Consider the following 26,275-nt stretch of genomic DNA (forward strand, 5'->3'; position numbering starts at 1 on the left):
GTATTTCTACTTGCACATCCTCATCTGCACATATATTACTCCAGTGTAAAATTGCTAAATTGTAATTACTTCGCCACTATTGGCCTATTTATTGCCTTACCTCCTTACTTCATTTGCACACACTGTATACAGGTTTTTCTATTGTGTTATTGACTGTACGTTTGTTTATCCCATGTGCTGTTGTTTTTGTCAGACTGCTTTGCTTTATCTTGACCAGGTCACAGTTGTAAATGAGAATTTGTTCTCAACTGGCCTACCTGGTTAAATAAAGGTGACAAAAGGAACACCTATGTGAGAATGCTATTCATTGACTACAGCTCAGCGTTCAACACCATAGTGCCCTCAAAGCTCATCACTAAGTTAAAGACCCTGGGACTAAACACCTCAGGTTGAGAGCTTCAAGTTCGTTAGTGTCAACATCACCAACAAACTAACATGGTCCAAACACACCAAGACAGTCGTGAAGAGAGCACGACAAAATCTATTCCCCCTCAGGAGACTGAAAAGATTTGGCATTAGTCCTCAGATCCTCAAAAGGTTCCACAGCTGCACCATCGAGAGCACCCTGACTTGTTGCATCACTGCCTGGTATGGCAACTGCTCTGCCTCCGACCGCAAGATACTACAGAGGGTAGTGCGTACGGCCCAGTACATCACTGGGGCCAAGCTTCCTGCCACCCAGGACCTATATACTAGGCGGTGTCAGAGAAAGGCCCTAGAAATTGTCAAAGACTCCAGCCACCCTAGTCATAGACTGTTCTCTCCGCTACCACATGACAAGCGGTACCAAATGCAGAGGTCCAAAAGGCTTCTTAACAACTTCTACCCCAAAGCCATAAGACTCCTGAATAGCTAATCCAAGGGCTACCTTAGTGTTCAATAGTTTACTAGCAGATAGACTGCATAGAGAGAAACCCTGAATCAAAACAATAAAGCCCTCAGCCTCTACCACTTGGTACTTGTGTATATTTGAGAGGATTGGATCCGTGTTCGTAATATGGTGATAGCTCCATCTTGCCCTCTGATGGGCCAGGTGGAGAATGGCTGCCATATTGCTTACTGCAGACAGGTTGGTTTGTCACCAAACAATTTCATTACCTCCATGATTAAGAATTCAGAGAATTTAAAAGCATCTGTCAATTTGTGTCCTACTTCAGAACTAACTACTACTACACTTAGTAGCCTTCTCTCCAGTATGCTTTAATATAACTGTTGGGTAAAGGCAGGCTGTGCAGCCCAGGCAGCCCTTGTTCCTCTCAATTTGTGTTCTACTTCATAACTACTACTACACTTAGCTTTCCATCTCAAAAACCATTAGGCTGACTGAGAACTTGTATTGGGTCGATTCCACGCCAGCATGGCCCAAAAAAATTTGGCATCTCCGATTGTTCTGTTAATTCTCACGTAGAAACTTTATTGGGAGGAATGATGTTTATCATGGTTTTTACATTAGTATCACCCCCAATTTTTTTTTTGAAAATCATGTTGAAAGTGGCCATTTTAGACCTATAAAATGGCTCCTGTAAGACCTTATGATCCATGAACCGTACATGGTTTCAAAAGTACCCCTTTTGATTTACTTATTTTTAGACATATTGTTTTGAACAATATACTCTTCAAACACATTACATTTCCAGAGTGGGCTCTCTGCTACTTTTGAAGAAATGATCAATTTAAGGCAGTGCCTTAGACCGCTGCACCACTCGGGAGGCCTAAAATATTATATTGATAGTTTAATGTTCAATAAATTAATGTGTAAAATTGTATTCCAGAATGTAGCGATAGTCCTTTAGAGTACAGTATTTGGAGTACACTGACATGAAGGTGTTGTCTGTATCATGTACAGTTCACAAATCATAAATGCATAATAATTGTTACAAATGTACTGTAAATAGCATATCAAACACTCTTCCTCCCAAGTAAGTTTCTATGTGAGGATTGTCAGTACAATCTGAGACACCAAAAAATATTTTTGTGCTATGCTGGCATGACATCGCCCAATTTCCCTGCTGACAAAACAAAAGGTTCAGTCATAACTTCACTGCTGTACTTTCCAAGCTTGCTGTTACCGACAGAGTGTCGCTCTCTCTCAGGCAAATGCTTACTGTGTGAAATACAGTGGTGGGTCCCAAATGTTTTGCTTTCAGGCAACTGAACAGATGGCTTTATCATCGAACTCAAGTTTGAGGCGGTTTCCTTAGCTAAATAAAGAGTATGGCAGTTTTGAACTATACAAAAACACACATACATGTACATACTGCCCGCACGCACACATAAACACATGCAAGCACACACACGCACACAGAAAAACTTACCCAAAGCCCAAGGTGGCAGGATCTCCAGATATGTTTCGTTGGCCTGTATAGTGTGCATGTACATCAGGTGTATCATGTACTCCGCTATAAACCACCACACACAGATCCTGCCAGCGTTGGCCAGCAGCGAGAGGAACGTAATCCTAGCACCATGATCCTTCACAGGTACCTGCATCTACAATAATCACAGAAAGGTAATACTTTATTTTACAGCCCTATTACCGATAAGACAAGTATTTGGTGTGATAGATACTACGGAAAAACGTTACAGTAAGGTACACTTAAAGAGTTTATAAACTTAATAATTTATATATTTATTATATGACTTTGGGGTGCTTGTCAAATAGAATGGAACGTACAGTATATGGAAAATGTATTGAACATCCAGTACAGGTAGACTGTTGTGAGGAGCATTCATACAGGCCCCTCAGAGGAGGAAGGGGAGGACCATCCTACTCAGTGAGTAAAAATGTAATTAAAATAAAAACAAATATATTCACGTCACCAAATACCTGATTAAAACCCCCTTTTTTCCAATAAAGATGTACAGTAGTTTCCACAGCACCCTCTGGGGTTAGCATCATGGTGTAGCCAGAGGGCAGCCATTTTCCATCCTCCTCTGGCTACATGGACTTCAATACAAAACCTAGGAGGCTCGTGGCTCCACACCCCCTTCCTGGCGCATTGAATGTTCCCTCTCTAAGTCCTGTCAATTTTCTCTCATTACTGTATGTAGTCAATCACATATACAAACACAATCACATTATTACACATCAATGTGATTTTAATCCTTGCTTGGACTAACACATTCTTAGCTCTTTTGTCTAACTGTGTTATTGTTTTTCGTCTTCCCAGTCAAATCTTGTCCTGCCCTCAGTGGAAGAGTTGAGCTATTCAACAAAATCCATCCATGATGAGCCTGTCCTGCACTGAAGCCTCTGAACACCACAACCCCTGTCCTGCTCTGAAGTCAAGCCTCTGAACATCTCAACTCATGCCTCATACCCTCATTCAATCACTGCTGTGATCCCTTCCCAACACTTTGTAAGTAAGCTTCCCATTCCCCATAATATTTTAAAATAAAATGTCTATATTACATGTTTTAAGTTAAAATAATGTCGTTCACGATTTTTTAAACATGATTTGTCGTCCCCATGCCTATACCATGTGTTTCCCATCCTCCTCAATATTTCAAGTCACCAGCCTCCACTGCTCCTCTGATAGTCTGTATGGAGATGGGACCGGTGAGGACATGATGATAAATAATGGAAGGGACTCTTTCCATACAAGCACTCCCCACATTTCCTAATAACCTTAACCCAATTAGCTTCTCCTGTTTGTGGGCTTTACCTATTCAATATGACATCTCTCTCAGACCTGGATTCAAATACTATTTGAAATCTTTCAAATTACTTTGTGTGGTTGCTTTAGCCTCCCTGAAGTAACAGAAGGGCGGGGGTTTTCATTGTGTGCGACTATTCTATTGGTTGCATCGTGCCAGATAAACTCAATCAAGCCCTGATTGGGTATATGCAATTATTTAAAATAGTATTTGAACCAAGGTCTGATCTCTCTCCTCCCTATCGAACTAGCAGCATCTTTTTTCTTGCCATTCACCACCCACTACTTTCTCATCTCTAGCAGCATCACCTACTGCACAGTTTTTGAGGGAATGGGTTTTTCCTGCAGTAGAAAAACAGAAAACACATGGAGTGCATTGTGATAGCACAACAGGAGCTGCTCATCTGTGCTTTGCAGACCTGGATTCAAATAGTATTTTAAATGCTTGCAAGTACTTTAGCTGTGCTTCATTGAGCTTGCCTGTTGAGATGGAACCAATAGAAAAGTCCCAAAAGTGCAACCCCCCTCCTACCTGCCCTCAGTAAACCTACAGCAACGGATCATTGCAGCACTTTTTCCACCAGAGTTTCATTTAGCTCTTATAAAACTTGCTCAGTCAGAACCTCACCCCAAGGCGCTGAGAAATCCCTGAGCCTTCACACTCAGAGTCTAAAACTACACCAGAGAGAGAGGAATCACAGATAAATCTTGCAACACTGACTTGTCTTTTTCAATCTGTGATGAGAAATTGGAGAGTGATGTTTCATTTTGGGAAGCAAGAGTTTGGAACCATGGGGATACCTCTTGATCTTGCTATATTACCCATTTGCTATCAGAAAAACCTTTACATCAATTGCTCGCAAATGAAAATGTAATGTTCCCAGCAAGGAAAATTGCTTGAAAATTTGCACCTTTCATGTCAGATCAGTGGCTGATTCCTCCCTGGCAGCTGATTGACTGATATTTCACCTGTTGGAGGTAGTGCTTGAAGGTGACAGCTCATTGCCTGATATCTCACCTGACTTCCTCCTGACCCGTCAGCTCATTTGCTGACTTCGCCTGAGTTCCTCCTGCCCCAAAAGCTCATTGGTTGATATCTCACCTGTTGGAGGAAGTCCTTGAAGGTGAGGATGGGTCCGTTGAAGAACAAAGGATGGTAGAAGGAGTAAGCGGTCAGCCAGTAGACCTGCTGCTGCAGTCCTCCAGCCTCCAGGGGGCGCCAGCAGTGCTCCAGGCTGAAGCTGATGAAGCGCAGGCCACACACTGCCACACTGAAGAGTAAGAGGTAGTACTCCTCTTCTGTCTGGTACCAGCTTCTCTGTGGGTGAAGAACAACACGCCTGGTGAGGAGACGGCAGCAGGCCGAATACACCACACTGAAGAGTAAACGGTAGCATCCTGACTGGTTGCATCACTGCCTGGTATGGCAATTGCTCGGCCTCCGACCGCAAGACACTACAGAGGGTAGTGCGAATGGCCCAGTACATCACTGGGGCCAAGCTTCCTGCCATCCAGGACCTCTATACCAGGCGGTGTCAGAGGAAGGCCCTAAAAATTGTCAAAGACTCCAGCTACCCTAGTCATGGACTGTTCTCTCTGCTACCAGACTGCAAGCGGTACCGGAGCGCCAAGTCTAGTTCTAAGAGGCTTCTAAACAGCTTCTACCCCCAAGCCATAAGACTCCTGAACATCTAGTCAAATGGCTACTCAGACTATTTGCAGTGCCCCCCACCCGCTCTTTACACTGCTACTCTGTTGTCATCTCTGCATAGTCACTTTAATAACTCTACCTACATGTACATACTACCTCAAATAACCAGTGCTCTCGCACATTGACTCTGCATCGGTACCCCCCTGTATATAGTCATTTCACTGCTGCTCTTTAATTACTTGTATCTCTTATTCTTATCTGTATTTTTTGAAACTGCATTGTTGGTTAGGGGCTCGTAAGCATTTCACTGTAAGGTCTACACCTGTTGTATTTGGCGCATGTGACTAATACAATTTGATTAGTACTCCTCCTCTGCCTGGTGCCAGCTTCTCTGTGGGAGACAACATACCAGAAACCACAAAAATGGTCAAAAACAGAGTACCTTTTTGTTTCTATCTGAACTTGTTCAATAAGAAAGACATTTTTGTTTTCCGAAGGTTCCGCCTAATGAACATGACCCAGGGCTGTGTTCAGCAGAGCACAACATCGTAAACTATTCAAATATTGTGTATAACTGACATGTAGAATAAGGAATCATGTCAACTCTATTCATGACATTCTATCTACAATGTTCAGTACCAGAATGTTGCACCCTGCTGAATGTGACCCAAGTTCTCTAGTGCATTTTGCCTAAGTCTACGGTATGAGAGTTCACATGTTTTGAGCAAGAGCGAGACATAGCAATAGCTGTTCCTCTAGGAATCTGTGACAACACTCATCCTCATGGATTTGGTTGGTTTCCATTTGAAGAGGCAGAAACAACTAAAGTCTCATCACCCTTACTGTACCAACATCACTACCAGATCTGGTCCTTTGTGGGTGATGAAGGCAGGAGGCTAAATATACGTGTATTACAAAACAAACAATGAATCAACAATGCCAGTTCAATAATGAAACACATCATGCAATAAACCATGTGCAGGCTTCTTCTTTTATCTGCAGAGCAAAATATATAACCATACAATGCCTTCAGAAAGTATCCACACCCCTTGACTTATTCCACATTTTGTTGTGTTACAGCCTGAATTCAAAATTGATTCAATAGATTTTTCCTCACCCATAAACACACTATACCCCATAATGACAAAGTGAAATCATGTTTTTAGACATTTGAAAATGAAAAAGACAGAAATCTCTCATTAACATTAGTATTCACACCTGACTCAATACTTTGTAGAAGCACCTTCGGCGGCGATTAAAGCTTTGAGTCGTCTTGGGTATGTCTGTATCAGCTTTGCATATCTGGATTTGGGGATTTTCTCCCATTCTTCCTTACAGATTTTCTCAAGCTCTGTTAAGTTAGATGGAGAGTGGTAGTGAATCTTCAAGTCTTTCCACAGATTTTAAATGAGATTCAAGTCTGGGCCACTCAAGGACTTTCAAATTCTTGTTCTGAAGCCATTCCAGTGTTGCTTTGGCTGTATGCTTGGGGTTATTGTCCTGTTAGAATGTAAATCTTCGCCCCAGTCTAAGGTTGTTTGCACTCCGAAGCAGGTTCTAATCAAGGATTTGCCTGTATTGGGCTCCCTTCATTGTTCCCTCTTTCCTTACCAGTCTCCCAGTCCCTGCCGCTGAAAAGCATCCCGATAGCATGCTACTGCCACCACGCTTCATGGTAGAGATGGTGTTAGACAGGTGATGAGCTCTGCCTGTTTTTTTCCAGACAGCACTTTGGAGCCAGGCCAAATAGTTCAATTTTTGTCTCATCAGACCACAGAATGCAAACTCCAGGCGTGCTGTCATTTGCCTTTTTCTTAGGAGTAGCTTGCGTCTGGCCATTCTCCCGTAAAGCCCAGATTGGTGAAGTGCTGTAGAGAGTTCTCCTTCTGGCAGGTTCTTCCATCTCAGCCAGGACACTCTGTAGTTCTGTCAGAGTGGTCATTGGATTATTGGTCACCTCCCTGACCAAGGTCCTTCTTGCCCGGTTGCTAAGTTTGGTCAGACAGCCAGCTCTAGGCAGAGACTGGGTAGTTGCAGGTTTTTCCATTTCCCAATGATGGAGACTCCCGTGTTCTTGGAAACTTTCAACACTCTAGAAATGGTTTTATACTCTTCCCCAGATACAGTATATGCCTCATCACAATTCTATCTCAGAGATCTACGGACAGTTCCTTGGACTTCGTGGTATAGTTTCTGCTCTGACATGAACTGTCAACTGTGCGACCTTATATAGACACGTGTGTTTCTTTCCAGATTATCTCCAAACAATTGAATGGGCCACAGGTGGACTCCAATCAAGTTGTAGTGACATCTCAAGGACAATCAAAGGAAATTGGATGCACCTGAGCTCAATTTGGAGTGTTATAGCAAAGGGGTGTGAATACTTACTTAAATTGATATCTGTATTTAATTTGGAATACATTTGCATACATTTCTAAAAACATGTTTTCACTGTCATTATGGGGTATTGTCTGTAGATGGCTGAAGAAAAAAAAAATCATACGAGGGGGGGGGGCAGAGAGAGAAATAAAGGGAGGGAGTGCATGATGATCATCAGGATATTAGAATTGCAGTGAGAGCCGTTGTTGATATCTATTGCATATTAAGCTCATCATAAGGTAATTAAGGGGAGGGAGAGCGATAGTGCAATCACTGTGTAAGATGGTTAACTGCGTTAGGAGAAAGGAGAGCAAGTTTCCTTCTCTCCATGTGAAGAAACGACAGATGAATCAACACATACTCTAAAGAAACAAAGAGAAAAACAATGTAACATAGTAATCATCTAATCATCCATTGTATAATGATGTCTTTAAGGCCAGGCTGAAATTACCATTTTGCAACTACTTAGCAATTTTGAGATTTCTTGGTCCTTCAATGGGAGTACTATCAAAAAGTAAACATAAAAATGTCAAAAGCGTAATGTAAATGTATATTTTCTTAAGTTGATCAATTTACATTTCATGAATTTTAACCACATTTAAAATGGACATACACTGAGTATACCAAACATCAGAAACACATGTCTGAGTTAGTCCGGTCCTGGCTGTCATAACAAAATGAAACCAAAATATTTGGCTCACTTCATCCAGTGTGCAAATATGCAATTCTTTGTATTTCATATGGATCCCCATTAGCTGATAGCCGTAGCTACTCTTCCTGGGGTACACACAGAACATGAAACATTACATAATAGAGAAGATTAATAGACAAGAACAGAACTACATACATTTTTTTTTAAATGGCACACAGACTACATATCAATACATACACAAAATATATCTAGATCAAATAGGGGAGAGGCGTTGTGCCGTGAGGTCTTGCTTCATCTGTTTATGAAAACAGGTTTACTGTTCATTTGAGCAACATGAGATGGGAGTTCCATGCAATAATGACTCTATATAATACTGTACGCTCTCTTGAATTTGTTCTGGATTTGGGGACTATGAAAAGACCCCTGGTGGCATGTCTGGTGGGGTAAGTGTGTGTGTGTGTGTGTGTGTGTGTGTGTGTGTGTGTGTGTGTGTGTGTGTGTGTCAGAGCTGTGCATAACTTGACTATGCAAACAATTTGGATTTTTCAACACACTGTTCCTTATAAACAGCAGAAGTGATGCAGTCAGTCTCTCCTCAGAGACTGGAATGCAAAGTATTTATATTAGCCCTCTGATTACAATTAAGAGTAAGATGTGCCGCTCTGTTCTGGGTCAGCTGCAGCTTACCTAGGTTTTCGTAGCAGCACTTGACCACATGGCTGGACAATAATCAAGATAAGCCAAAACTAGAGCCTGCAGGACTTGCTTTGTGGAGTGTGGTGTCAAAAAAGCAGAACATCTCTTTATTACAGAAGGACCTCTCACCATCTTTACAGCCATTGAATATACGTTTTGACAATAACAGTTTACAATCTAAGGTAACACCAAGTCATTCAGTCCTCCTTGTTCAACAGCCACACCATTCATCACCAAATTCCGCTGAGGTCTAGAGCTTAGTGAATGATTTGTACCAAATACAATGCTCTTAGTTTTAGAGATGTTCAGGACCAGTTTATTACTGGCCACCCATTCAAAAACTGACTGCAACTCCTTGTTAATGGTTTCAGTGACTTCATTAAATGTGATTGAATCCTCAGCATACATGGACACACAGGCTTTGTTCAATGCCAGTGGCATGTCAAATCGGAGGGTCTGTTGTCCGGGCCTCTGGCAGTCTCTATGGGGGTGCCACAAGGTTCAATTCGTGGACCGACTCTCTTCTCTGTATACATCAATGATGTCGCTCTTGCTGCTGGTGAGTCTCTGATCCACCTCTACGCAGACGACACCATTCTGTATACTTCTGGCCCTTCTTTGGACACTGTGTTAACTACACTCCAGACGAGCTTCAATGCCATACAACTCTCCTTCCGTGGCCTCCAATTGCTCTTAAATACAAGTAAAACTAAATGCATGCTCTTCAACCGATCGCTGCCTGCACCTGTCCAACATCACTACTCTGGACGGCTCTGACTTAGAATATGTGGACAACTACAAATACCTAGGTGTCTGGTTAGACTGTAAACTCTCCTTCCAGACTCACATCAAACATCTCCAATCCAAAGTTAAATCTAGAATTGGCTTCCTATTCCGCAACAAAGCATCCTTCACTCATGCTGCCAAACATACCCTTGTAAAACTGACCATCCTACCAATCCTCGACTTCGGTGATGTCATTTACAAAATAGCCTCCAATACCCTACTCAATAAATTGGATGCAGTCTATCACAGTGCCATCCGTTTTGTCACCAAAGCCCCATATACTACCCACCATTGCGACCTGTATGCTCTCGTTGGTTGGCCCTCGCTTCATACTCGTCGCCAAACCCACTGGCTCCAGGTCATCTACAAGACCCTGCTAGGTAAAGTCCCCCCTTATCTCAGCTCGCTGGTCACCATAGCAGCACCCACCTGTAGCACGCGCTCCAGCAGGTATATCTCTCTGATCACCCCCAAAACCAATTCTTCCTTTGGCCGCCTCTCCTTCCAGTTCTCTGCTGCCAATGACTGGAACGAACGACAAAAATCTCTGAAATTGGAAACACTTCAACTGTCAGAGCAGCTCATAGATTACTGCACCTGTACATAGCCCATCTATAATTTAGCCCAAACAACTACCTCTTTCCCTACTGTATTTATTTATTTTCCTCCTTTGCACCCCATTATTTCTATCTCTACTTTGCACATTCTTCCACTGCAAATCAACCATTCCAGTGTTTTACTTGCTATTTTGTATTTATTACGCCACCATGGCCTTTTTTTTGCCTTTACCTCCCATCTCACCTCATTTGCTCACATTGTATATAGACTTATTCTTCTACTGTATTATTGACTAAGTTTGTTTTACCCCATGTGTAACTCTGTGTTGTTGTATGTGTCGAACTGCTTTGCTTTATCTTGGCCAGGTCGCAATTGTAAATGAGAACGTGTTCTCAACTTGCCTACCTGGTTAAATAATGGTGAAATAAAATAAAATAAAAAATGTCATTGGTCAAAATAGAAAAAAAGAGGGTCTAGAGAACTGCCCTGCGGTACACTACACCCTACATGTTTGACATTGGAGAAGCTTTCATTACAGAAAACCCTGAGTTATATTAGATAGATAGCACTGAATCCACGATATGGCAGAGGTTGAAAAGCCATAAAACATAAGTTCTCAAAAACAGATTATGGTCAATAATAGCAAAGGCTGCATTAAAATCTAACAGTACAGCTCCCACAATCTTCTTATTATAAATGTATTTCAACCAATCATCAGTTGTTTGTGTCAGTGCATGTTGAGTGCCCTTCTCTATAAGCATGCTGAATGTATGTTATTAATTTGTTTACAGAGAAGTAGCATTGTACTTGGTCAAACCATTTTTTCCAACAGTTTGCTAAGAGCTGGCAGCAAGCTGATAGGTCTGCTGTTAGAACCAGTAAAGGCCTCTTTACCACTCTTGGGTAGTGGAATGACTTTGGCTTTCCTCCAGGCCTGAGGGGACACCTTCCTCTAGACTCAGATTAAAGATATGACAGAGCGAGTCAGCTACCATCATCAGTAGCCTTCCATTTAAGTTGTCAATGCCAGGTTTATTATTGTTATCGATCATTAAATAGTACCCGCAAAACACCAGTCTCAACGTCAACAGTGAAGAGGCGACTCCGGGATGCATGCCTTCTAGGCAGAATTCCTCTGTCCAGTGTGTTATTTTGCCCATCTTAATCTTTTCTTTTTATTGACCAGTCTGAGATATGGCTTTTTCTTTGCAACTCTGCCTAGAAGGCCAGTATCGCGGGGTCGCCTCTTCACTGTTGACGTTGAGACTGGTGTTTTGCGGGTAATTTCTCACATGGAATAGCCTTAATTTCTCAGAACAAGAATAGACTGACGAGTTTCAGAAGAAAGTCTTTGTTTCTGGCCATTTTGAACCTGTAATCGAACCCACAAATACTGATGCTCCAGATACTCAACTAGTCTGAAGGCCAGTTTTATTGCTTCTTTAAATCAGCACAACAGTTTTCAACTGTGCTAACATAATTGCAAAAGGGTTTTCTAATGATCAGCCAGCCTTTTAAAATGATAAACTCGGATTAGCTAACACAACGTGCCATTGGAACACAAGAGTGATGGTTGCTAATAATGGGCTTCTGCACGCCTATGTAGATATTCCATTAAAAAAAAAAACAGCCGTTTCCAGCTACAATAGTCATTTACAATATTAACAATGTCTACACTGTATTTCTGATCAATTTGATGTTATTTTAAAAAGAGGGACATTTCTAAGTGACTCGAAACTTTTGAATGGTAGTGTGTGTGTGTGCATGTATTTAGCAACACCTCCCCCATAAGCATTACTGTCTCTTCTATAGATGTTATACCTGTGCTTCTACATCAGCATTGCATGCTGTTTGGGGTTTAAGGCTGGGTTTCTGTATAGCACTTTGTGACCTCTGCTGATGTTAAAAGGGCTTCATAAATACATGTAATTGATTATTGCTACTGCAGTATGAAAGGAATTATCTAAGTCTCAGAAAGGGCTAATATATTAATGTGATATGATGTTAGCAAGTTATTGATTACATGAACCTTATTTTGGATGTTACATATATTAATATGGGCTTTTTTCAGCCCTTTCCTGGGTAGCTTCTCAAAGATATACATAATATAGAAAATAACTAACAAAGCAAGAAAAAAGAAAAAAACATACATTTAGCAGTCCATTAATCAGTTGATGTGTGTGTGCGCGCTGCAGGGTTAAAGCTACAAACCCATAGGCTTGGCTCTCATCCCTTCCAGGCACATATTTAACGAGATAATATGCCAATTAGGTTTTATACAATTTTGAGAAAAAAATATTTTAAATTATATTGCGTCTACATTCAACTGGTAAAAGTTGATTGTGATATGATTAAGCGAAAAATTATGGTGTGATGCCTGGTCTTACAGCATATACAGTACCAGTCAAAAGTTTGGACACACCTACACATTCAAGGGTTTTTATTTATTTTTACTATTTTGTAGAATAATAGTGAAGACATCAAAACTGAAATAACACATGTAATCATGTAGTAACCAAAAAATGGTTAAATCAAAAGATTGTAGATTCTTCAAAGGAATGCTTTTCCAACAGTCTTGAAGGAGTTCCGACATATGCTGAGCACTCGTTGGCTGCTTTTCCTTCACTCTGCGGTCCAACTCATCTCAAACCATCTCAATTGGGTTGAGGTGAGATGATTGTGGAGGCCAGGTCATCTGATGCAGCACTCCATCACTTTCCTTCTTGGTCAAATAGTCCTTACACAGCCTGGAGGTGTGTTTTTGGTCATAGTCCCACTAAGCGCAAACCAGATGGGATGGCGTATCGCTGCAGAATGCTGTGGTAGCCATGCTGGTTAAGTGTGCCTTGAATTCTAAATAAATCACTGACAATGTCACCAGCAAAGCACCCCACACCATCACACGTCACAACGGTCTCCCGGGTGGCGCAGTGGTCTAGGGCACTGCATCGCAGTGCTAGCTGCGCCACCAGAGTCTCTGGGTTCGCGCCCAGGCTGGGCTGGGTTCGCGCCCAGGCTCTGTCGCAGCCGGCCGCAACCGGGAGGTCCGTGGGGCGACGCACAATTGGCATAGCGTCGTCCGGGTTAGGGAGGGTTTGGCCGGTAGGGATATCCTTGTCTCAGTATGTAAAATGTAATAAAATGTATGCACTCTACTGTAAGTCGCTCTGGATAAGAGCGTCTGCTAAATGACTAAAATGTCAAATGTAAATCACACCTCCATGTTTCACAGTGGGAACCACACGTGCAGAGATCATCCGTTCACCTACTTTGCGTACCAAAAATCTCAATTTTGGACTCATCGGACCAAAAAGACAGATTTCCACCGGTCTAAAATGTCCAATGCACATGTTTCTTGGCCCAAAACAGTCTCTTCTTATTGGTGTGCTTTAGTAGTGGTTTCTTTGCAGCAATTCAACCATGAAGGCCTGATTCACACAGTCTCCTCTGAACAAATGTCTTAAAAAAATAAAGTCACCTTCATTTAACTAGGCAAGTCAGTCAAAAAAAATCTTATTTACAATGACGGCCTACCCCGGCCAAACCCTAACCTGGACGACGCTGTGCCAATTGTGCGTTGCCCTATGGGACTCCCAACCATGGCCGGTTGTGATACAGCCTGGAATCTAACCAGGGTCTGTAGTGAAGCCTCTAGCACTGAGATGCAGTGCCTTAGACCGCTGCGCAACTCGGGAGCGCAGCATTTATTTGAGCTGCAATCTGAGGCTGGTAACTCTAATGAACTTATCCCCTGCAGCAGAGGTAACTCTGGGTCTTCCTTTCCTGTGGCGGACCTCATGAGAGCCAGTTTCATCATAACGCTTGATGTTTTTTGCAAGTGCACTTTGAAGAAACTTTCAAAGTTCTTGAAATTTTCCACATTGAGTGACCTTCATGTCTTAAAGTAATGAAGGACTGTCATTTAATTTTGCGCTGTTCTTGTCATAATATGGACTTTGTATTTTACCAAATAGGGCCATCTTCTGTATACCACCCCTACCTTGTCACAGCACAACTTATTGGCTCAAACGCATTGAGGAAATGCATTCCTGGACCCAGATTTACAAAACACTTCTTACGCAAAAACTTAACAAGCTTCTTTAAAAAAAAGTTAATGCAATTTCTCACTAATAGCTTAAGATTTAATGATTTTCTTATGAACTTCTCAAATATCTTCTTACTAATCTTCTTAAGATGTTTGTTGCGAGGCAACCAATTAGCTAGCTATCTAGCTAGGAATGGCAATCATGTTTGCATATTTCTTACTGAGATAAGGGTTCTAAAATATGTTCTTGGGTTTAAAATCATCAATACTAAACCTTTCAGATCAAGTTGAGTGAATTAAACATGGTCAATTGCTTTCTTGAGCTTTTTATCTCACTGCCCTGAGTTTAAAATAAGGGTTTAGCCTTCTTGGAGTTAAGATCATTTCCAAATCTTTATTTTCAAGAATCAAATTTCTTATTCAATTTTTGCTTAATGAGAAACGTAAGAAATAGCGCAATAAAATTTCCAATAACCTTTTTGAGGAAAAGCAACTTTGCTTAACTATAGACTTAAGAAGAAAGTTAAGGGGAAAAAATGGCAGTTATGAAGAAATTTCCTCTTAAGGTTCTGTGAATCCGGCCCCCACCCCATGAAGCTGGTTGATAGAATGCCAAGAGTGTGCAAAGCAGTCATCAAGGCAAGAAATCTCAAATATAATATATATTTTGATTTGTTTAAACACGTTTTTTGGCTACTACATGATTCCATGTGTGTTATTTCATAGTTTTGATGTCTTCACAATTATTCTACAATGTAGAAAACAGTAAATTAAAGATAAACCCTGGAATGAGTGTGTCCAAACTTTTTTCTGGTGCTGTAACAGCTGGGTTAAAGCCACAAAAGTTTCCCCCCCAAAAAATGCACAAAAAGGTCTGCTTTCAGCTGAACAATTGTACTAGACACAAGTTCATTTTTTGTTAAATCATGTCGACGCACCTTGAACAGTGCAAGAGCACTACACAAACCACACCCATGCCTGACATTACTGAACTATTATTTTCCAAAGAGACTGGCAGACACTTAAGTACATCAATCTAGACAGATCCATCAGAGGTAGTGCAGAGGCTTTAGATGTGGATCTCTGTCATCACAGAGAGGAAGCGATTCTCCCTCAGTGTGAATTGTGAGTGGCAGGTCGACATGCAAGATGAGACAGCACAGTGGGTGAGAGAGCAGGGACCTTAAAGTCCTTCTACAACATGTACTTGTACTCTTAAGTCTGTGTACATTACTTTATTTATACTTATACTTTACTTTTCAACAGGAAAAGTTTAAACATTTAAACTTTTTTTCTTTTTTTTAAATCACTGGACGACTTCATCGATGTTTAAACACACCAAATCACTGAGGTCATCTCAGCACTGGACAATGAGGAGGAGGATGAAAAGGAAGAGGTGGAGGAGACATAAGGAGCAGGAGGAGGATCATAATGGACAGAATCGACAACATCAGTCAGTCTGGACTGCCAATAGTCAGATAACAGACACAGTGACAAAGTGCTGATACAGGCATCTACTCTGCTCTGGGCTCAGTTAATCGATAACACAGGCTGTGTCCCAAATGGCACCCTATTTCCTATATAATACACTACTTTTAGGCAGTGGTGGACAAAGTGCTCAAATGTCAAACTCAGCAAAAAAAAGATAAGTCCCTTTTCAGGACCCTGTCTTTCAAAGACAATTCGTAAAAATCCAAATAACTTCACAGATCTTAATTGTAAAGGGTTTAAACACTGAAGAAGCATGGGAAACAATGAACCATAAACAATTAATTAACATACACCTGTGGAACGGTCGTTAAGACACTAACAGCTTACAGACGGTAGGCAATTAAGGTCACAGTTATGAAAACTTAGGACACTAAAAGAGGCTTTTCTACCAACTCTGATAAACACCAAAAGAAAGATGCCCAGGGTCCCTGCTCATCTGCGTGAATGTGCCTTAGGCATGCTGCAAGGAGGCATGGGGACTGAAGATGTGGCCAGGGCAATAAATTACAATGTCCGTACTGCGAGATGCCTAAGACAGCGCTACAGGGAGACAGGACGGACAGCTAATCGTCCTCGCAGTTGCAGACCACGTGTAACACCTGCACAGGATCGGTACATCCAAACATCAAACCTGCGGTACAGGATGGCAACAACAACTGCCCGAGTTACACCAGGAACGCACAATGAGCGTTACACCGTGGCCTGTACTCTGGAGCGGGATCGATTTGGAGGTGGAGGGTCCGTCATGGTCTGGGGCGGTGTGTCACAGCATCATAGGTCTGAGCTTGTCATTGCAGGCAATCTCAACACTGTGCGTTACAGGGAAGACATCCTCCTCCCTCATGTGGTACCCTTCCTGCAGGCTCATCCTGACATGACCCTCCAGCATGACAATGCCACCAGCCATACTGCTCGATCTCAGCGTGATTTCCTGCAAGACAGGAATGTCAGTGTTCTGCCATGGCCAGCGAAGAGCCCGGATCTCAATACCATTGAGCACGTCTGGGACCTGTTGGATCGGAGGGTGAGGGCTAGGGTCATTCCCCCAAGAAATGTCCGGCTAAGTTGCAGGTGCCTTGGTGTAAGAGTGGAGTAACATCTCACAGCAAGAACTGGTAAATATGGTGTAGTCCATGAGGAGGAGATGCGCTGCAGTACTTAATGCAGCTGGTGGCCAGACCAGATACTGACTGTTCCTTTTGATTTTGACCCCCCCCCCCCCCCTTTGTTCGGGGACACACTATTCCATTTCTGTTAGTCACACGTCTGTGGAACTTGTTCAGTTTACGTCACAGTTGTTGAATCTTGTGTTTTAAGTTTGCTGAAAATAAACACCGTTGACAGTGAGAGGACGTTTCTTTTTTTGCTGAGTTTACTTGAGTAAAAGTAAAGATACCTTAATAGAAAATGACTCAAGTAAAAGTGAAAGTCACCCAGTACAATACTACTTGAGTAAAAGCCTCAAAGTATTTGGTTTTAAATATACTTAAATATAAAAAGTACAAGTATTAATAATTAAATTCCTTATATTATGCAAACAAGACGGCACAATTTATATATTTTTTTTTATTGGACTGATAGCCAGAGGCACACTCCAACACTCAGACATTCATTTACATGAAGCATTTGTGTTTCGGTAGTCCCCCAGATCAGAGATAGTAGGGATGACAAGGGATGTTCTCTTGATAAGTATGTGAATTGGACCATTTTCCTGTCAAAATGTACTCTTGGGTATCAGCGGAAATCAGACTCAACGAAATTAGAGCCTTCAGCGTCCTTCTGATATTTTTTGTAGAATTTGCACACATACATACAGTGGGGCAAAAAAGTATTTAGTCAGCCACCAATTGTGCAAGTTCTCCCACTTAAAAAGATGAGAGAGGCCTGTAATTTTCATCATAGGTACACTTCAACTATGACAGACAAAATGAGAAGAAAAAAAATCCAGAAAATCACATTGTAAAATCCCGCGGTCTGTCTCCTAGAGATGAACATACTTTGGTGCGAAAAGTGCAAATCAATCCCAGAACTACAGCAAAGGACCTTGTGAAGATGCTGGGGGAAACAGGTACAAAAGTATCTATATCCACAGTAAAACGAGTCCTATATCGATGTAACAGTATAACTTTAAACCGTCCCCTCGCCCCGACACGGGCGCGAACCAGGGACCCTCTGCACACATCAACAACTGACGCCCACGAAGCGTCGTTACCCATCGCTCCACAAAAGCCGCGGCCCTTGCAGAGCAAGGGGCAACACTACATCTAGGTTTCAGAGCAAGTGACGTAACTGATTGAAACGCTACTAGCGCGTACCCGCTAACTAGCTAGCCATTTCACATCCGTTACACTCACCCCCCTTTCAACCTCCTCCTTTTCCGCAGCAACCAGTGATCCGGGTCAACAGCATCAATGTAACAGTATAACTTTAAACCGTCCCCTCGCCCCGACACGGGCGCGAACCAGGGACCCTCTGCACACATCAACAACGGTCGCCCACGAAGCATCGTTACCCATCGCTCCACAAAGGCCTCGGCCCTTGCAGAGCAAGGGGCAACACTACATCTAGGTTTCAGAGCAAGTGACGTAACTGATTGAAACGCTACTAGCGCGTACCCGCTAACTAGCTAGCCATTTCACATCCGTTACATCGACATAACCAGAAAGGCCGCTCAGCATGGAAGAAGCCACTGCTCCAAAACCGCCATAAAAAAGCCAGACTACGGTTTGCAACTGCACATGGGGACAAAGTTCATACTTTTTGGAGAAATGTCCTCTGGTCTGATGAAACAAAAATAGAACTGTTTGGCCATAATGACCATCATTATGTTTGGAGGGAAAAACGTGAGGCTTGCAAGCCGAAGAACACCATCCCAACTGTGAAGCACAGGAGTGGCAGCATCATGTTGTGGAGGTGCTTTGCTGCAGGAGGGACTGGTGCACATCACAAAATAGATGGCATCATGAGGGAGGAAAATTATGTCGATATATTGAAGCAACATCTCAAGACATCAGTCAGGAAGTTAAAGCTTGGTCGCAAATGGGTCTTCCAAATGGACAATGACCCCAGGCATAATTCCAAAGTTGTGGCAAAATGGCTTAAGGACAACGAAGTCAAGGTATTGCAGTGGCCATCACAAAGCCCTGACCTCAATCCAATAGAAAATGTGGGCAGAACTGAAAAAGTGTGTGCGAACAAGGAGGCCTACAAACCTGACTCAGTTACACCAGCTCTGTCAGGAGGAATGGGCCAAAATTCACCCAAATTATTGTGGGAAGCTTGTGGAAAGCTACCCGAAACGTTTGACCCAAGTTAAACAATTTAAAAAGGCAATGCTACCAAATAGTAATTGAGTGTATGTAAACTTCTGACCCACTTGGAATGTGATGACAAAAATAAAAGCTGAAATAAATCACTCTACAATTATTCTGACATTTAACATCTTAAAATAACAATCTTAAAATAAAGTGGTGATACTAACTGACCTAAGACAGGGAATTTTTACTAGGATTAAGATATCAGGAATTGAAAAACTGAGTTTAAATGTATTTGGCTAAGGTGTATGTAAACTTCCGACTTCAACACATATATATATATATATATACATACATACATACATACATACATACACACACACATACATACATACATACATATATACTGCTCAAAAAAATAAAGGGAACACTTAAACACAATGTAACTCCAAGTCAATCACACTTCTGTGAAATCAAACTGTCCATTTAGGAAGCAACACTGATTGACAATAAATGTCACATGCTGTTGTGCAAATGGAATAGACAACAGGTGGAAATTATAGGCAATTAGCAAGACACCCCCAATAAAGGAGTGGTTCTGCAGGTGGTGACCACAGACCACTTCTCAGTTCCTATGCTTCCTGGCTGATGTTTTGGTCACTTTTGAATGCTGGCGGTGCTTTCACTCTAGTGGTAGCATGAGACGGAGTCTACAACCCACACAAGTGGCTCAGGTAGTGCAGCTCATTCAGGATGGCACATCAATGCGAGCTGTGGCAAGAAGGTTTGCTGTGTCTGTCAGCGTAGTGTCCAGAGCATGGAGGCGCTACCAGGAGACAGGCCAGTACATCAGGAGACGTGGAGGAGGCCGTAGGAGGGCAACAACCCAGCAGCAGGACCGCTACCTCCGCCTTTGTGGAAGGAGGAGCAGGAGGAGCACTGCCAGAGCCCTGCAAAATGACCTCCAGCAGGCCACAAATGTGCATGTGTCTGCTCAAACGGTCAGAAACAGACTCCATGAGGGTGGTATGAGGGCCCGACGTCCACAGGTGGGGGTTGTGCTTACAGCCCAACACCGTGCAGGACGTTTGGCATTTGCCAGAGAACACCAAGATTGGCAAATTCGCCACTGGCGCCCTGTGCTCTTCACAGATGGAAGCAGGTTCACATTGAGCACATGTGACAGAGTCTGGAGATGCCGTGGAGAACGTTCTGCTGCCTGCAACATCCTCCAGCATGACCGGTTTGGCGGTGGGTCAGTCATGGTGTGGGGTGGCATTTCTTTGGGGGGCCGCACAGCCCTCCATGTGCTCGCCAGAGGTAGCCTGACTGCCATTAGGTACCGAGATGAGATCCTCAGACCCCTTGTGAGACCATATGCTGGTGCGGTTGGCCCTGGGTTCCTCCTAATGCAAGACAATGCTAGACCTCATGTGGCTGGAGTGTGTCAGCAGTTCCTGCAAGAGGAAGGCATTGATGCTATGGACTGGCCCGCCCGTTCCCCAGACCTGAATCCAATTGAGCACATCTGGGACATCATGTCTCGCTCCATCCACCAACGCCACGTTGCACCACAGACTGTCCAGGAGTTGACGGATGCTTTAGTCCAGGTCTGGGAGGAGATCCCTCAGGAGACCATCCGCCACCTCATCAGGAGCATGCCCAGGCGTTGTAGGGAGGTCATACAGGCACGTGGAGGCCACACACACTACTGAGCCTCATTTTGACTTGTTTTAAGGACATTACATCAAAGTTGGATCAGCCTGTAGTGTGGTTTTCCACTTTAATTTTGAGTGTGACTCCAAATCCAGACCTCCATGGGTTGATAAATTTGATTTCCATTGATAATCTTTGTGTGATTTTGTTGTCAGCACATTCAACTATGTAAAGAAAAAAGTATTTAATAAGAATATTTCATTCATTCAGATCTAGGATGTGTTATTTTAGTGTTCCCTTTATTTTTTTGAGCAGTGTATATATATATTCACTTTCCCCTCCCTGTTGCACACAAGCTTTCCATTCCTCCAGTAAAAAGGGGATTTATGTTTGATTTAAGATGAATTCGTCTTCCCCCTTACTTTATTTGGCACTAATAGTATTTATTTATTTATTTAACATCTTGAGATGGGAAGATTTTTTGTATTTTTATTAAATTAAATCAAATTGTATTTGTCACATGCACCGAAAACAGCAGGTGTACCTTACCGTGAAATGCTTAGTTACAAGCACTTAACTATTTCTTGAACTGCGTTGTTGGTTAAGAAAATATTGACTAAATAAACTACAGTGAAGAAGAAGAAAAAAAGTAACAATAAAATAACAATAACGAGGCTATATACAGAGGGTACCGGTACCGAGTCAATGTGCGGGGGTACAGGTTAGTCGAGGTAATTTGTACATGTAGGTAGGGGTAAAGTGACAATGCATCAATAATAAACAGCAAGTAGCAGCAGTGTGTCAATGTAAATAGTTAAGGTGAACATGTGCTCTTTATAGAAGAATGTTAAAATTAGGTGAAATAAAAAAAATCCACCAAGATCCACTATTCAAAAGGCATTTAATTGGTGGAATGACCCAGTTTAAACATCTGTGAAGAAATGCACTCAGTCAGGTATCCAATAACAGGGGGCTGGGAGTGGTGTGAGGGGCTGAGCACCCCAATAACAAAAAGCAATATTAAAATGTGCCAACCACACACAGAAACACAGACAACGACACTCTCACACAACACACAAATATGTCAAAGATATGGACACTTGGCACCTCCAAGAGTCAATATGTAATTTGAACATTATTCAACAAGATGACATAACTTACTACTTACAGATACCAACAAGGGAATGGGGACAGCAACAGGCAGACTGACACACCTGGTTAAAATAATTAGGCTTCCAATGCTTTTTAAATTCTCTATCCTGTGACAATAGACATCAAGTAATCTTGATGCCAGAGGGCCTGGATATTACTTTGGGGGGCTTTGTCTTCGTATCTGTAAAATCAAACTAGGGAACAACTGCTTCGGTCTGTGTGACTCTGCTGCAGTAGGGAGGTGTGGAGGGAGGGAGGTGTGTATCTCTTGCAGTGGGTGGATGAGAGAAAGAGAGAGCACACAAGAGATTGAGTAAAAAGAGGTGCGACTCACTTGTATATCCTGCAGTAGGGGGATGTGGAGGGTGGAAAGTAGCAGTAGGGCACAGCTCCAGGACAGGGCAGGGTTACACAGCTGGGCAACAGCCAATGACAGGCCCAGATGGCCAAGGACCACGCCCACTCCTTTAATCCCCACTGTACAGCAAGCCGCAAGGAGACCATAGGCCAACAGAGCTGTCAGTCTGAACTGATGTTGAAAAGCAAAAAAAGCATCAAAGCTATAGTATTTTGGTTCTAATTTGTCTGGAAAAAAATTGGGGTAAGAATGTTAAGGTCCCACTTCAGCTGATGTTTTCCTTGTATATTATACCTCAGGAATGAAGAAGCTGGCTAGTCTGGAGACCACGGCATGGCCCAACAAAGTCCACAGCAAAGACTTTCTAGCCCAGTGACTCCAGAAACTCCACTCAAAGTCTGTAGGGTCCTGTCACAGACAACTCATTTTACAATGGGCCCAGTCTGAAAATGTCATGCCATATGACACACCCTAGGAATACTTTTTTTAATTTAAATGACAGGCCTCTGGATTATTTTTAAATAATAATTTACGCACCTCTGAAAGTCGTACAATGTTTGTAGACCCCAACAGCCATAAATTATACTCACCTTTTTATGCCCCCATATTAGAAAGCCTTTCTCCAGTTGGAACTCTCTCTCCAATCCTGCTTCATGCTCTAGGAAAAGAGAGCATATTTTAGTGACATCTGCTCACATTGTCTGTACAGTTTCAATCATTCCGTTTTTATTCCGAAGTTTTGCCAGGAGGCTTGAAGAACTCTACTATGAAGTATGACAAGCTCTGTGGGGAACTATGTTTGGTGTCCTATGGTTTTAATTTAAAGATAACGCCGGGGCTACGTTTCCGAAGGTAAGCGCCCCGTTCCGCCCAACTGGAAGCCTCTAACCCAGAGCAAAAAAAATCTCTGTCACGTTCTGCGTATGTTAGTTTACTTCTACTTTACGCACACATTTTTGTGGTCACCCTCCCTTCACATTTCCTACTGTCAATCGTGACTGATAATTCTTCAAGTTTTACAGGTGAAACAGAGTATGTGAATGCATTGTCAATTTTTAGCTAAACGGTAAGATGCTTCCAGAGAATTCGGAAACGCAGCCACTCCCTCAACCAGCATTTCTCAAGCTCGGTCCGGGGATCCCAAGAGGTGAACATTTGTGTTTTTGCCCTAGCACTACACAGAAGATTCAAATAATCAACTCATCATCAAGCTTTGGTTATTTGAATCAGTTGTGTAATGCTAGGGCAAAAAACTAAACGTGCACCTCTTGGAGTCCCCAGGATAGAGTTTGGGAACCTTTCAGATCTCTGAGTCAATGGTAAGAACGGAAAGGGAGTGAGTTGTAATCATCACAGATTCCCCTGACAGCTCACTTTTCTGCAAAGGGGTATGAAACAGTGCCACAGTCCCACCTAGTGGCAAAAACTGCACATCACAGCCAAGGTATCCACTTACAAGTAAGTAGCCTAATACAAGGCCACAGAGGGTGGTAAGTCAGGTATCTTGCATACAGCAGACTTCAGTGTGGAAAAAATGTAAACAATGACCCAATTGATAGACCTTTTTATCTTAAGACAAGTATATTTACCTTTGGAGAATATGTGCAGTTGATAGAATGAGTAGAGATGGGAGCCAAAAGAGAGCACCCAGTAGGCACAGACCTCTGCTCTCGGCAACGCCGCAAGGGTTGAGCTCTGTTTGGCCATCAGTGCCAAGACTGGAGCAACCATGGGGAAGAGTGAGTGAGAGACATTAGATGTTTCAGCCACTTTATAGGTCACATTTCCCCCTCACTAACAACAAATAGAGGACCATTCTGACTCCATGAGAGCAACATTACATTCCTTACTTTTCTCTCCAACATGTTAAACCTATAGGGTAGCCTATTTATTATAATAATTTGATGCATACTTTTTGCAGTCTCCTATGAGGAAAAAACAAACAATGGTGTACGCTAATTATAGGACCTTAGGTTTCTGGTTATAAGGTAATATAGGCTATTTATAAGTACTTATATAGGTCAGTTGTATTTAAGCTATCATAATTTTCAAAACAGGAGATATATTTAATTCATTACTTGAAATTAGTAGACACCTAACAGATTGTGCCTTTAAAGCTAGTCCTTAATTGAAAGAAAGCTTGACACAGACTCTGTTTTGAATGAGATACGGATGCAAAGACTAACTCATATCAAAATGTTTAACCATATTTTGAAGCTATACAGCGTTTGCTTCCATTTACAAACATTGGGGTAGAGCAAGCTTATATATTTGGGGTTCTGATGGCGTACAACAGTTGAGCGTAAAACAGTTGAACTAAGCTCATGAGGCATAAATAAGTTATATTCTTCAAGAATCAATGGGTAGCCAAAAAATTGATGTAGCAACTAAGGATTCTAGCTTTAATAGTCAAACGAAACATCCACCTCATTTTGTGCCAGAGGTGAGTGAGGGACCACGTTCATATTCGCTGCATACCACAATCGTCGTTGGAAACAATAGGCTAGTGTGTCAAAGACAAGACCCTACTAATGACTGTGTTCCAGGAACAGGGTATAACAAGCCAACATCTGTGTTCGCGTGTGCAGTGCACGGCGATTTACTCGAAATGAACCGATTTCAGAACTTCACACCGTTTTACACTGTTTACGCTGTAGCAATGCCTATATTAGCGAGCCCGACTGGCACAAATTAGGCTGATTACTGAGCATAATACTCACTCATTGGCTAAAACAGAGAGCAACAACCGTGTTACTCACATGCATTGTGAAACAAAGAAATGCCTCCAGCTATATCTTCCGCCTTGCCTGTAGACCGACAGTGAACACCGCTACCTTGGAATATTGTCGAACGCTCAGGATTCAGGAAATCTCCGCCCACATTTTCCTTGGTTGCTGATTGGACATGATTGGATGAATTCAGTGCCAATCAAATAAAATGCAGACCCGTTTGATGTACTTTCATATTTTTATATCGATATGCTTAAATTTGTTTCATAAGAGAGGAAAGCCACAGTCTGTAAGATAACTAGTAATGTCAACGAATAAACCTCAGGAGGCTGAAGAAATTCGGCTTGTCACCAAAAACACTCACAAACTTTTACAGATGCACAATCGAGAGCATCCTGTTGGGTTGTATCACCGCCTGGTACGGCAACTGCTCCGCCCACAACCGTAAGGCTCTCCAGAGGGTAGTGCGTTCTGCACAACGCATCACCGGGGGCAAACTACCTGCTCTCCAGGACACCTACACCACCCGATGTCACAGGAAGACCAAAAAGATCATCAAGGACAAGAACCACCCGAGCCACTGCCTGTTCACCCCGCTATCATCCAGAAGGCGAGGTCAGTACCAGCCCAGCCTCACATTCAATTCGCGCATATATGTACAAAATGTATTTCAGCAGATTTCGTGCGTTTTTGTGCATTTTTGGGGTGGTTCAATTCGTTTGAAAATACACGAATTTCTGTGCTACTTAATTCGTGCGAAAATACACGAATTTCTGTGCTACTTAATTCGTGCGAAAAGACACGAATTTAACCAGTAGGCAACACACAAGCCGTTGCAACAACCATAGACGCGATCGCCTGTATTATTTATTTTACGTTATGAATATATAGATATTTTGTCTTTTTTTAACCATTTAACCATAAGAGGTTATATATATATATTGTCTTTATTTAATCCCTATTAAAACATTGTGGTTTTATGCCTATATGTACTGTTTTCGATTTTTCTGAACAGACTTTTCAGGATAGAATGAATGTAAGCAATGCATGATGGTTAATGGTGTTTTATTCGGTTGTAGTTCCATGTATTTCTTAAAAAATAAACGTGTAAACCATTTTTATTGAACAGAATGTAACTGAAAATACAATGGCAGCCTTGCCATTGTCCATCAATAACAAAACATTTTTTTTTCGTATAACATTTGGGGAAAC

At 42.2% G+C, this 26,275-nt stretch overlaps 1 protein-coding gene across 1 annotated transcript in view; it reads right to left on the reverse strand.

Moving 5' to 3' along the window:
* hhat (hedgehog acyltransferase) overlaps positions 1-25,174 on the reverse strand; it is a 133,032-nt gene extending 107,858 nt beyond the window's left edge. The window contains exons 1-7 of the mRNA XM_038992012.1: positions 25,094-25,174; positions 23,924-24,052; positions 22,925-22,992; positions 22,629-22,742; positions 22,311-22,505; positions 4,759-4,974; positions 2,316-2,490 (exon numbers count right to left, since the gene is read on the reverse strand). Of these exons, the coding sequence (XP_038847940.1) occupies positions 2,316-2,490; positions 4,759-4,974; positions 22,311-22,505; positions 22,629-22,742; positions 22,925-22,992; positions 23,924-24,041 (886 nt within the window). The 5' untranslated portion in view covers positions 24,042-24,052; positions 25,094-25,174. The remainder of the gene's footprint in view (positions 1-2,315; positions 2,491-4,758; positions 4,975-22,310; positions 22,506-22,628; positions 22,743-22,924; positions 22,993-23,923; positions 24,053-25,093) is intronic.
* Positions 25,175-26,275: the final 1,101 nt, after the last annotated feature.

The sequence above is a fragment of the Salvelinus namaycush genome, chromosome 4, assembly GCF_016432855.1.
Source record: "Salvelinus namaycush isolate Seneca chromosome 4, SaNama_1.0, whole genome shotgun sequence".
NCBI lineage: Eukaryota > Metazoa > Chordata > Actinopteri > Salmoniformes > Salmonidae > Salvelinus > Salvelinus namaycush.